The 14,418-nt window shown below is 32.6% G+C and overlaps 1 protein-coding gene across 1 annotated transcript in view; it reads right to left on the bottom strand.

Annotated features, from left to right (window-relative positions):
• The window catches only part of LOC126828808 (DNA polymerase alpha catalytic subunit), a 43,753-nt gene extending 29,360 nt beyond the window's left edge, over nt 1-14,393 (bottom strand). The window contains exons 1-15 of the mRNA XM_050558839.2: nt 14,330-14,393; nt 13,279-13,397; nt 11,361-11,457; nt 10,880-10,957; nt 9,297-9,415; nt 7,536-7,654; nt 5,046-5,329; nt 4,159-4,279; nt 3,447-3,616; nt 2,766-2,878; nt 2,018-2,134; nt 1,344-1,418; nt 863-936; nt 565-629; nt 388-425 (exon numbers count right to left, since the gene is read on the bottom strand). Coding sequence (XP_050414796.1) covers nt 388-425; nt 565-629; nt 863-936; nt 1,344-1,418; nt 2,018-2,134; nt 2,766-2,878; nt 3,447-3,616; nt 4,159-4,279; nt 5,046-5,329; nt 7,536-7,654; nt 9,297-9,415; nt 10,880-10,957; nt 11,361-11,457; nt 13,279-13,397; nt 14,330-14,375 — 1,635 coding nt within the window. The 5' untranslated portion in view covers nt 14,376-14,393. The remainder of the gene's footprint in view (nt 1-387; nt 426-564; nt 630-862; nt 937-1,343; nt 1,419-2,017; nt 2,135-2,765; nt 2,879-3,446; nt 3,617-4,158; nt 4,280-5,045; nt 5,330-7,535; nt 7,655-9,296; nt 9,416-10,879; nt 10,958-11,360; nt 11,458-13,278; nt 13,398-14,329) is intronic.
• Nucleotides 14,394-14,418: the final 25 nt, after the last annotated feature.

The raw sequence follows: 14,418 nt of genomic DNA, 5'->3' as shown, positions 1-14,418 counted from the left end.
TGCCAGAGTAAATCAAATACATCATTGAAAGGCGGCAGTATAAAATACTTGGTAAATGGGAAAATACCTTATTTTTTAAACGGGGAAACCCTAATCTTTCATAAAAAGAAGGAAAAGACTTATAAATGGAGGAAGTCTCCAGCATTGAGTAGACTAATGTCTATTGGCATAATGTGGCATATTAGTGAAATATTCAAATTAAACAATTTTTGTTTTGTGTATCGTTCTGCCAAAGGGCTAAATAAAATATTTCAAGGTCTAAAGTATAAGAATTTCATATTCATCGCCAATGATATGTAGGATGCAATTTGTGTATATTTATTGTAATAACTTGTATCAAGTATGATGTCTATTCAATGTAATAAATCAATAATAAACATTCGTTACCTCTACTTTACACCAACTTGTTGAACCGGAGGGTAATTCTGAAATAAATAAAATATGTCGTTAATAGTTAAGACACCAAATGAAACTTACCAACATACCAAAATTAATGCACATGTATTTTTATAAGCTAACGAAAACATTTAATTACTTTTAAGATAATTTGTAGATAAAACTTACGTGGACATTTTAAATCTAACCATCCAGGACCCTTCATCTTTCTATCTATCAACATCAGTTCCAAACTGAAAATACATTTAAAATATAAATATTCAAGATTCTTAATATTTATATTCACTAGATAATCATCTCTTATTTACTGGCAATTAGTTCACATTGATATCAAATTAAACCTTCTATCCAATAAAATATAGATTAAGATGTTCATTTTTGGGTTTCATCAAAATTAATGTGTCAAGAGGTAAGAATGATTAATTAAAAGTGTAATATAATTGTAATTAGCATAATACCTCCTTACCTAGACTTGTTGGCACCAAATACATGACTAAATGTCTCTCCTGATAATTCTGTGGGTAGTGCAGGTAAATCAGCCTAGAAAAAAAACCCACCTCAAGTTATTATTACTAATGCTGTTAATAAATATTAATACATTACAATGTGGATCATTAATGTTTCTATTTAATGAATATAAAGCCAGGGTTCCTTGTTTTTATAAATGAAATGAAATGTGGTTTTATGTTTTACTTTACTATTAAAAACCTGGGTCAATGAAGACAGACATACATCATACAGTCAGCTCGACAGGAGTTTATTTTACTTATATGCTGACAATGGTATAAACAGAACCTTGGTTTTGAGACTCAATGACAAGACACTAACATTGGGGAAACCAAGCTGGAAAATACTGAACGACACCTAGATTGAAACCAGGACCTCCAGGTATATAAACCACCTCTTCTTGCCACAAACTTGATAATGAATGAATGTCCCATACTTACAGCATATCTCACTTCTAAATAATCAGATTCTACAGGTACTTCTATCTTCTCAAATGCATACTGTTTAGTAACTTTCTGAAAAATTATAATATTTATATATACTCTTCAAAAAAAGTAGGGGATATTAAAATACAAATACCTATGCAGGTTGTGATATGATAAATAGTCATGGACATTTGACATGCTTTGAGAGTATGTTCACAGATGAAGAACATATCGCCCCGACAGAACCACTGAGCTGCACGTGCGACACGCAATAGCGCCATACACGTGGGAGGGGTTCATTGTCAAATTTGACACTTCAAGGAAGGGTTGACGAAAACTGCCGCGCGCTGGTTTATCTATCCATGTTTGCTTTCCCATCGGTTTTTGCATAAGATTTACTGTTTAGCGTATCTTTGCTTTAGTGTGTTACGTTTAATTTGATCGGGAGACGTGTTCGTTGACGTTAGCCGACAACACTGCAAGAATCGGCCGTGGTACTGCAAGAGGAGTGGGTCAGATTGCCCCAAATCGTGATTGGACGGTTGATTAGGAGCATGCCACGACGAATTGCTGAATGTCTGAGGATTGGTGGAGCAATTACTCATTTTATGCAGAAGTAACACTTCTACATTTCTCATCACCAAAATCCCACTCTATTATGATTACTTATAAATTCTGCTATAACTTACCATTGACTTGAATTTCATAATTTTATGTTTTTCTGAAATTTTATCATTAAATTCTGTATAGACATCTACCATATTAACTTCAAAACCTGTATCTTCACCAGTCTTTGTATTTACTCTCTAGTAGAAAATAATGTTCAATTAAAACATGAGTTTATATTCCAAATTATCTATATCTAACAATATATCACCAGGTAACAAGAAAATCATTCCACAAGATGTCTTACTTGATTGCACTAATTGTGCTAGTGAAGACACACAAACACCATGTAGTGTGCCATGAGCGTAATAATGCCTGGGCAGCAGAAATACAGCCAACTCTTACTTTGAATTCCAACTGACAGGGGATCTTTTATGTACTGCTAAAAGAATATACATAGGATCTCGACCTTGATGCCAAGGTGCCATTATCCTTACAGTTCGAGCAATGTTGTCACTGGTAGTCCACTCCAACAGATGATCGCAGAGATGTAATCACTTGGGAAAAAGATAGACATGTGTCAATATCCTAATACTTACTGTTTTTCTAGGTAAAAGATAGTCCATGTGGTAATATTTAGTGTCTTTCTGGTAAAAGACAGTCATGTGTCCATGTGGTAATACTTAGTGTTTTGCTAGGTAAAAGATAGACATGTTTCCATGTGGTAATACTTAGTGTTTTTCTAGGTAAAAGATAGACATGTGTCCATGTGATAATATGTAATGTTTTTTTAGGTAAAAGATAGATATGTGTCCATATTATTGTACTTACTGTTTTTCTAGGTAAAAGATATACATGTCTCTGTATATTTTTGACTGTAACGCAACAACTAACATGTGTCTTGGCCGATTCAATCCAAACTTTACCAAACAGATACACGATACCTGAAAACAATTTTCAATGGAGTATAAATAAATTGTTTTACATAGGAATATATACAAAGCAATTGTTTTTACATATGAATATATACCTAACAACTGCCTTACATAAGAGTATTATAAAATCAATTATTTTACAAATCTATTGTTTTACATAGGAGTATAAACAAGTCAACTGTTTTTATACAAAACTAAGTTTGACATAGTTTAAACACAGCAGGATATGTCAAGTCAGAGAAGCAATAACATATCTCAGAAACTCTCATGGAATGTGTTCAAGATTTTAGTAATAGGTGATGTGACTTTGAATGAAATCAATGTGTGAATCTAAATTTTGACTAACTAAACAATCTCAGCAAACAATCATAAAAACTTGTGAGCTGTAGAACTTTTGCAAATTGTAAATATATGGACAGATCAACAGACAGTGGTGACTACAATATAGTCCCCACTTAAAAATGAAACGTAACAGTATAGGTAAAACTGAATGAACTGTTTACAGAGTTTTTCAGTAAGGGACAGATTCGAAAAGATTGCTGTACTGTATGTGCTTAAACTGAAGATAAAACCGTACCAGGTTGTTTCCAGGGATCTTCATAAGCATCTAGCCAATAGAATCTCATTACTTGTTCCCCTTCTTCATTAGTAACTAGAGGTAATTTAGATGAATCAACTTGTATATCTACAACACTACCTGTATTATCAGATTGTATACTATCCCAACCAGATGATACAAACTCTTTACTGAAAAAAATAACAAATATAAAATTCTCTGGTAATGAGAGAGAGAGAGAGAGAGAAAGAGAGAGAGAGAGAGAGAGAGAGAGAGAGAGAGTTTAACGTCCACTTGACACAAACTAGTTCATTTCGAGACTAACATATGGTTCTATTGCGCATAAGGGTCTTTAGCAGTGGGAGGAAACTGGAGGACAGGCGACCCTACTCCTTGTCACGTACAACTGGGTTAACGAAACTACACCAGTTGACTCAATGACAAACCTCATGATTCAGCATGCACACGTTAACCATTCAGCCATCTTTTACTTTAATTTAGGTATTCCATCAATCAAATGAACATTATTTTTTCAAAACAAACCTTCATATATAAGAAATGTGACCACTATTGCTCTCTCAAAGAGATTAACATTTGTTTTTACCTGCTGAAAACCATATTTAGCTGTTAAAATCTTGTTCCAACGAGTCTATACATAGGAGAAGCTTTAATTAAACGTCCATCAAAATGAACACTATTAGAAAAATATTTCTAAAATGAATTTACAACAAACCTTTCTATAACTGGCTGTGATTTGACCGTATTTTCTTTTTTAACTGGTTTACTATTAATAGGCTTTACATCATCAACTTCATCATTGAAATCTATATCATTTAATTCCATACCTGATTCATCTGAAATATAACATTTAAATATATAACAAATGACAACAAACTTGAAATGTAATCTTTTATACCAGAACTTCCCAACAATTAATTTCACTAAATATCTGATCACTTTAACATTAATGTATATTGTTTACATACATGTATAGTCAATGGAGCTTTATGACTATGAACTACTACTCAAAAGAAGGGCTTTCACTTCAAAATTTGATAGTCGGTCAATTTTTGAAGAACTTTGTTCTCTCAGATTATCATTTTTAAGAGTTGGTCAATTTAGTGCATTTTCCCCAATATGTTCTAAATGTTTTTACATACAAAAACTATAAATTTAACTGCATGTATTGTGTTAAAATAAAATAAATTTTTGGAAATTTTGATTTTAGGGCTTGAAAATTGACTAACAATTTCACTAACAGTCAGTCAAGAGTGGCAAATGACTGAAACGAGATCCCTCTTTAAGGGCCTATTGAATGGCTCATGTGTATAGTTATTTATACCACTAACTCTAATTGAATTTATTTCATTTCGGATTTGTTAGTTTCAAAATTTTAGTCCACTTAACTTTCAGACTAGGAGTGAATGGAGGTGTGTCATCGCCTAATTTCTGAGATAGAAGACGCTCATATGAAAATAGCTGAAATGTTTGGAAGCGGATCTAAATAGAGCTATATAGTAACATATTTGATATATATCTGAGTATATGTTACAAGCGTGTTGTGAACCAGATAAATTTTGATTTTACTGACAAAAAGAACATTTATCCTGGGATACCTACTGAGATCATTGAGACCATTTTGATTTAAGACTAGTTCATCATCATCATCCATGTTAGTATCAAATTCTTCAATCATTGGTGATTCTTCCTCAGTTGGTTCTTGCTTAACTTCAACTGGTTCCTTTTTAACTCGAACTGGTTCAGGTTTGGTTCTAAATGATTCTGGTTTACATTGTTTTTTAACTTTAATAGTGGGAGAAACATATTTCTGACTTGAGTTGTCTAATTCCCGTTTTATATTCTTGGGGTGAAGTGGTTTCACACTGAATGGGTTCAATGCTTCTCTGTGAAAAAGGAAAAATGGAAATCAGAACAAAAAGCATTGATTTATCCTCAATAACTGGGTGAACTTCTCACAGAATTGAACAAGATCATCAGGTTTTCTAGAAAGAGTAAGCATACTAAGAGTCATGCATGACACCCTTTATGGTCAAATCATTTTCATAAAATGCAAGCCAACAGTGAGGCTGATGTCCCCCACCGAAGTCCCGAAATAAATAGATAACACATATAATTAATTGCACATTTATCTTTTTCAAATGTATTGAGCATCAAACTGATTATCAACTATACACTAAGTTTCATTACTCTCTATTAGATAGAATCAAAGTTATTTTGTCTCAAAGTATCGACCAATGAAATTGCTTAGCTCTGCTTTGCTTTAGTGGGAAATGTTAATCAGTGAACTCAATCAAGACATTCACCTAATGAACATCTACATCAAGTTGTTCAAAAGTCTTATCGCTCCTTAGCCTAAGCATAAAATTCTCATCATCAAACTATGTCATGTTAATGATATAATAAATCTATACTTGGAGTTTCATTGCTCTCACTTAATCATAACCAAAGTTATCATGCCCCAAAGCATCAACCAATCAAATTGCTTATCTTTGCTAACCGTAAGCAGTAAGGCTGTGCAAAAATATCGATATAATCGATAATCGGTAGAAGTTATTTAGCGATACGATAATCGATATTGAAATTCAAATATTGATTATCGGTATATTTACCTTCTGACGGCAAGTTACGGTCACTTTCACATGACTGAATTTGCCGTAGTCTGGCATGCAGACGAATGAACGAATACACAACGTCAACACAACAACTATTTTCCCACTCTGCTTACAAACTGGCACATTTTAAATATATATTATTGTAAAAAAACTAAACTTTAAGATTAAATACATTATTTTAATATTTTCGTTGTTTTTGTTGTTATTACTAGTTGAAACTAAAATAGGTCACGCACTTTGTGAACAATGACGATCGCACGTGATATAGTAAAATTAGAATTATCTCCCTTCTTTGCTCTTGATTGATTTGTAGAGAAATTGTCTGCTTTCACGATAAAACTAATTGTATTATTAATGATTAACTCAGCTTTTATTACTAAATCATGTCAGATACAGCCCATACAAAACACGTTTTTGACTTCCCGGGAAAATATCTATATCTCTCGTAATTTCTTGGAAGAATTCTACTTTGGTTTTCGTCAAAATTAACCAATCATAAAAATTCTACTTTGAAAGCCGGTAATTATTTTTTTATTGTCCAATCAATAGACGCCTTCTATTATATTTTATTCTATTATTAGTAACACTGTGTGATCGCCAGTAACTTGCAAAGAGAAACCATGTATTGTCTTTGTATTTATCGGAGATATTGGAATAAAAAAAAAGGTTCAAATGAATCAAGAACAAAACTTAGAATAATACTCAAGTTAATCCTACATTTAGCAACTAATTATTTTACATTAATTGATTTTTTTACGTACATCGGCACAGTATTAGACTAGGATAATAACACTACTGTAACTCGATCAACACAAATAACATTAACAGGTCGGTAAAGTTTGTTTTTTCCGGAAGAATGATTGATAATCGATTATTATCGATAATTGCTGACAAATTCTTGCCGATAATCGATATTGAAATTTCATATCGATTCCCAGCCTTAGAAAGCAGACAATGTTCATCATTGAACTCCATCAATGAACGCCTTCACCAAGTTTGAACATTCTAGCTTAATTAGAAGGAGAGTTATTGTTTTCCAAAGTCTCAACCTATCAAATTGCTTATCGCTCTGCTTACCCTGAGCAGAAAACGTTCATTATCAAACTTAGTCAAAGTACTGATGTAATGAAACTATACACCAAGTTTGATAACTCTTACATAATTAGAACTAAAGTAATTGTGCCCCAAAGCATATACCAATCAAATTGCTTATCTCGGCTTACCCTAAGCAGGAAATGCTTATCTTCACTCCATCAAGACATTGACCTAATAAACACCCACACCAAGTTTGAACATTTTAGCTCAATTAGAAGGAGAGTTATTGTGTCTCATAAAATGTCACAGACAGACAGACAGATTTTAATAGTCCCTTGTTTCCTTCGAATTTGTGTTGACCATTAGAAAATGTCCTGATCATTTCTAATAATTATATATAAAATACTGAATATCCATTTAGAATAAAACTAAGAAGACCTACTTTGAAGCTGCTTTGTTTTTGTTGATTTTAACAGGAAGAGGTTTAGCTTGTGAAGAACCTTTATGTAGTTCTTCCATTAAATCTCCTAATAAATCATCATTAGCTAAACTCACATCCTTCTGTCAATCAAAAAAAAAAAAAATCTTATTAGAAATTGTTATTTTACAATTTAATCTTTCAAAATGGTTTCTGAGAAGAATATATGCATACATTTTCTATTAAAAGATAATTTAACAAAAAAAGATATCTATGGGGATGCTCGATTGAACGTTCCAGGAATTGAATTCTGTCAAACCCCAAAATAGCGAAAATGGAAATTTGTTGCTAGAATGCATGCGTCGACTGTATGAGAAAATATCTCAACCAATTATGACAGCTAAAACATATCTGTTGTGCTTAATTAGTTCACAGTTCTACTAATACCACCTCAGTTGTCGTGACTGACAGAACTGAATTCTATGTCACATGATTGCAATTCTGTCAATTCGGAACCTTCTGGACTGACAATCGAGCATCCCTACAAAAACCAAACATAATTCCCCCAGGGGAGACAACTAATAATAAACCTTGTGCATTAAAGGGAGATAATTTCTATAAATTTGAGGAACAAAGAGATACTCGATTGTCATTCAAGAATAAATAGTCAATTCAAGGAATTACAATCGATAGAAATGGAATCGAGTCCTGACATATTTCTGCCAATCCCAAAAACAATGTGAGCAGAATCATGAAAAAATCAAACATTTCAGCTATAGCGATTATCGAGATAGCTCAGATATATCCCGTTGGAGCATCCATTGTGTCCTGAAATTTTCCTGTTTTATCAATTAACACCTTTAGAATGATTGGGAGAATTCAATTTGGGAACGCTCAATCAAAATTGAAATCAATATTAACTTTATATTAACATCTGTCATTTTAAAGGACAATATTGGTGTCAGTCATTACACTGACAATTCCGTTGAAGTTGAAAAGTTATTATATGGGACGGTGAGAGGGTATCTCACAATTCAAAAAAAGAATTGGCTGTCACTAAATAAGGGACACGAGAAAAAGTAGAAAAATCCTGTGCATTCCCCCGTTTTTATTCATTCTGTTCTTAATAAAAACATTGTAATGCACGGACTTTTTCTAATTTGTTCGTTATCTTTTATCTACTGACAGCCAATTCTTTTTTTGAATTGTCAGATATCCTCTCATCGTCTCATATAACAACTTTTCATCTTCAACGGAATTATCAGTGACATGAAATTCGATCGTTTGTCTGTTACCGCTCGTTACTTCAGTTATATAAAGGACAACTCATGTTTGACGTCACTTCCCGTTTCTTCACGTGCTTGTTAAACATCTCCCGTAGCAATGATCTCTGTGTTAAAATTATATTTGGGATGTATTTAACGAGCTCTATCACATATTTTATAATGACTGACACCAATATTGTCCTTTAAAGATTTTTCATATCTTGCGAACTACAGTATTGCAAAAGTTGAATCTCTAAAAATAAATTTCAGTTTCGTATTTACAAAGATATGATCATTTGAAAATTTGTAAACATTCGGCATCAAAACAACCTATAATCTTCACTAAAATTGTATAATGGGTCTCTATTTAATCCAATTAGGGACATTATCTACTGTTGAAATTCTGATTATGTATTCTTAATTATCATGTTAATAAACTATTGAGTAGCTTAGCTTGGATTACTAGAGATTCTCCCAAAAATGCAAATGATCATCAGCGGAAAAATATCCATTACATTACCTCTGGTTTTTTCTTTGTTACCATGGAAGCAGCTGCAAACATTGATTTAATATTAGCTTTAGGTTTTGTACCTGGTCGTACAATATTCTTATTTTTCTTCTTATCACCATCTTTTTTCTCTGCAAAAAACCCCCCCAAAAACAATTTTAAGAATGGGTAAAAAATAGAAAGCCAACAAGTGTTCATCTAGTCCATATTACAAAACAAAACAATATTTAATGTTATATCATGTTACCATGGAAGCAGAGGAATGAAGGTATACTGAAACGTGAATGGAACACCAAATACAAAGCAGTTACCAAACACAAATCTATTTGTTCATATCTCAAACAGTTTATAATTATATAATTTATCAAGGTGGTGTGCCCCAAACAGCCAGAAATGGGCTGTAATAAAACTGGGAAGTTACTTTAAATAGCCAACTCACATGACATAATAAAGCCCTAAAAATTTTGATTATAAGTTGTGACAACTTTAACAAAATATAACCCCGTGCCGTTTATAGTAGTTATATGTTATAATTTAAATCTTGAATATTTAAGATAATACATTACTTATTTTAAAAGTGAAAGCCTTCAAATTGAATTAATTTAATCTCTTGGGACAATAACTATTCTATTCCTTCAAAACATTAATTGTGTGTGTGCTATTAAAAGGGGACTAGCCATGGATGAAATGTTATGTAATGCTAATGGCATGTTAACTTATTATAATCCCTTATTGTTTATAAAACTTTTATAGATAGAAAAAAACTGCCAATATGGCCTGTCTCGTGAAGATGCCAACTGTATGAATAATCTATTAATTGTTTTATTTCTTATATTGTAAATTATTACATCAATGATTGTTTATGTCAACACTTGATCTCACCAAGTGATAAGTAATTCCACATAAATATATGATTGTACTTGATACATGAGTCTTTAAGGTCTATCCGACTTATAATAGTATTAGGTACTAGTCGGTTATTCCGGTCCTGTAAGTGTATGTAGTTAATTATTATTATAAGTTTCCACTTTTCAGTATTAAAGATTTGAAGAACCATTCCTGACTCTGGTTATATCTGAAGGACCTCTTGGCCACAAAAATTTGTAGGGATTATTAAATTTTTTGCTATTTTAGTGAATTGTACTAATACTCATTAGAGCGACATGCTTTGCTTTAACAGAATTTATCTCAAGATTGCGTTACAGACCCGCTATCAGAATCCTAGAAGTACGTTTCTTTTGCCTTTTTATAAGCTTTCTAAACCTCTTGACTTCCAATTTTTTTCTAGGTGTCTTTATTGTTTCATATAAATAGTCTTGGTCATCCAGACTTGTCAATTGGCCAGAGAACTGTCAGTAGTCTGGCTTGTTGCGACTAATTTTGAACCTAGGGCACACAACTGATTTTGCACTTAAAACTGGCCATGTCTGGCACAGAAATGTCATGAAAATTACCTAGTGATGATAAATGGTAGAAACTATAGCTTGTTATATATATATGAATATGGTGGCATAATCATTGATATATTTGGAGATATTATTTTTTTTTATCTTGGAGCACCACTGATTCAGGTTCTGAAATCACTTTTTACTTACTTTCATTTTTAGAAAAAGTATCATCATCCATATCATCATCAAATATTTCACGTCCATCTTCAACATAACCAGCTCCATCTACAATGAAAGAAAGTAATGTGGTTTAACTTCCTACTTTTCGGCTCCGACTGTGTTAATAAAGACGAACCTACAGTGGCTCTACAGCCTACTCTTGTATATCGAATTCCGTCTGCCAAGGGTTCTTTTACAGGCATCCCAATGTGTACACTAGACATCTGTTAAGATGTAACTTGCCAGGCCTTCTGTCCTGCACTACAAACAGGGTTGAGCCATGCCGAAAAATCCAATGCAGGGATCAACAGGACCTTCTGGTTAGCGAGCCAATGTCTTACTCAGTGAGCCACCACAGGTCCACCATCTACAATACAGTCAACAAATATGATAATCATGATTTACAGTCTCTACATTTCATTTACAAAGGAAGATTTGTATTTAAATAGTGCGTCCGTATATATCTCACCATCATCAATAATCCAATCATCTTCTTGTCGCTGCCGAACTATTTCAGAATAATTATCTTCATCAACAATATCATACACAGCTTTCTCTTCTTCCAGCTAAAAACATCACAAACATACATATTATTTCTTTTTTTACTACAGTAGAGATCACACCTGTGAAAAGACAGTTGCTCTATACAGTGGACTCTTGTCACATCCGACATCTGAATACTACGACATTCTGTGAAATACAACATCAATTTCATGTCCCGATTTATTTCCTTATTATTTCAGTCAAGAAAGCTTTGAGTAATCGGTATTCTGAATATTCGGAATTACGACATCAATCAATCGTCCGGTCACACAATTTCCATTGAATCAACATTGTATAATCCGGCCTTCAATCGGTGGGTGTGAAGCCACAAAAGATTAACAAGCAATCGCCAATCAATTATCGGTGAGATTAAAACTCGCTCGCGTAGGTCTTTTTTGATTACTTTGATAATTTTATAATCTCTTGTAAGACAGTTGCGACAAATACTCAAGAATACCCACGAATTTTCCCACGAATTCACAGTCGTAAAAATATTCCTAGCAATGCTGATTGAACGTGAATACCTAAGTTTGTTCACCCTACGGATCTACCCGAACCGTGTGACGACGACCTGGACATATGGAACGACACCAAAGACAAGTGTGAGATCAACTGAAGACAATGAAGAAGATAAATTAACGACAGACTTGACCTATTCAAAATTAATGTAATCAAATTTTGAATGTACAGAAAGGTTTATCATTTTTAAAGGGAACAACGTTCTGGGGATTCGAAGCTACATTATAATAATGTTAAAATAATAATTTTAAATTAATACCTCCAGTTTTGAGAAAACAGGGTATTTCGACACTCTGCATAATCTGATATATTGTAACGATCCCATACGATGTTGGATTTAACAGAGTCCACTGTATTAGAATACCTTTGAAGTCTGATTATAAGTGAAAGAACACTTTGCGCCTATAACCAATCAGGACCTAACCTTAGATCAGCTACAGATTCAACTTTAATAATCTTCCAAGATACATTCAGTAAAATGAAACATTAATTGGTTGTAAGACAACATTGAAAACCTATCTTTTTACTAAATATCTGTGCTAGAACACTATGAACTCTGTGTAAGGAGATCAGAAATTAGTGCTCTAGAGGACAATTAGTTATCATGATTCATCATTATAATAGCCATTCCCAGTCCTGGAAAACAATTTTACTTATATCTGAAAAAATGTCAGGCAACTCTGAACACTATTTTATAACAGTATTTATTCATCATTAAGCTATAAAATATCGTAAATAACATTTTTTCAATATTTATGTTAAATATCATCCAGAAAAATCAAAACGGTATGTATTTTTTACTATTAAAACTGTTTGTGTCGCGTGAAAGCCATTCGCCAATAACGTACATTTTTCACCGATGTCAGAATTTGTTTGATGGAATATAACGACAATAATGAAAGGACAGATGGTCGAACACTAAAAAAGGTCAATTATGATATGTGTGTATTGTTTTTATTGAACAATCATGTTATTCAGTAACAATAAGTGAAAAAATGTTACAAGCATTTTTTTTGTGTGACATATTTTGTAACCTGCAGTCTACAAAATCAACACGAATTTTGCGTGTTTGCATTCGTCAAATTCGATCCCTGTACTGGACATGTATTAAAATCATCAACAAAAGCAAAGAAAAAGACGATAAGGGGCACCAGATAAAATGATAAGTACTAGAGGGGTTACTCCTGAGCAAGTCTGAAGTTGCTGTATCTGACAATGTCTGTGAAAGCTGCTTTATTTTTAGACTGGTCTTTAGGTTTACCACTATTATCAGCCGTGTTCATAAAATTAGAAATATTGTCAACAAGCATTCAATATTATCTCACCTCATATTTATTTTTTTCTCCCCTTTCTTTTGCTCTTTTAAGTTTTTCAAAAGCAGCAAATTTTCCTGATTTGTCTTTCTTTTCACGCCTTGATCGGCCCTGTGCTATTGATTCGGTGGCTATTAAAATAAAAATTGAGTTGAATTACATTATTTCAGTTAACTCTTAGGCAATTTAATTTATCGAATTTTTTATAATTATATCACCTACTTCCATCCATTTTCCTTTTTTTAGTTTCCCTAGCCATATTTATAAATAAAAGCTTGTGAATGTCAAGAACCCTTATTATTATTATATAATAAGTTAATTATAATTCAAAACTATTCAATGAAAATTATCTCCCAAATCTATTACTCTTGATCAAAAGAGTTCATCTTTACGCCAATAATTATTTTTTCTGAAAATTTGGTAAAAAAAAACAAAACAAAAAAACGATAAAGAACTGCACATATCGCATCTTTATGGATCAAAAAATGTTAAAGAATTGCTTTCCCACACACTGATACTAAGTAACTATGAGTATGACCCATCCAACATAACCAACCAAACATCTTTGTGAAACCCTTTATCCACAACAAACAGGCTATCTCTTGCTTAGTGTAGTATTTAAGACCACATTTTGGATTGATAGCCATATATATATGGTCACCCATGGTCCCATGATACCCATATGGTGTATTATATTATTATTATTTATAATATTGATGGACAGACATTAAACCTAAATAATCCAAGTCTGTAGATCTACTCTACTACAATGAAAATGTGAAAAAATAAATCATATCTCTGTCATTAGTTTAATGAGAATAACACGTATAATTATTATTATTTTTATTCATTTCTTGTTATTATTGTGACATCGCCTCAGAGTCAGTGTCAATTCAGTCAAGACTGATTCGCACCACTCAGTCTCATTTGACTTGTCTGAATAGATCTGTTTAGTGTTTATGACAAAAATAGTTTTAAACAATTCTAGGTCGTTAGAATCTAAAGATAGAATATTTCATGATTATGTTATATGATTGGGATCGAAAGAATGTAATCCGAAAACCTTGTGTTTGATCATCTGTGTTGTCCATTTCGGGAGCTGGAGCCATTTCCCGCACTTTGTATTTATTTTTTGGCGGGTATATGAAGGGA

This window comes from Patella vulgata, chromosome 1, assembly GCF_932274485.2.
Source record: "Patella vulgata chromosome 1, xgPatVulg1.2, whole genome shotgun sequence".
NCBI classification, from domain to species: domain Eukaryota; kingdom Metazoa; phylum Mollusca; class Gastropoda; family Patellidae; genus Patella; species Patella vulgata.
The sequence above is the reverse complement of the archived record's forward strand: the minus strand, read 5'-3'. Positions and strand labels throughout refer to the sequence as shown.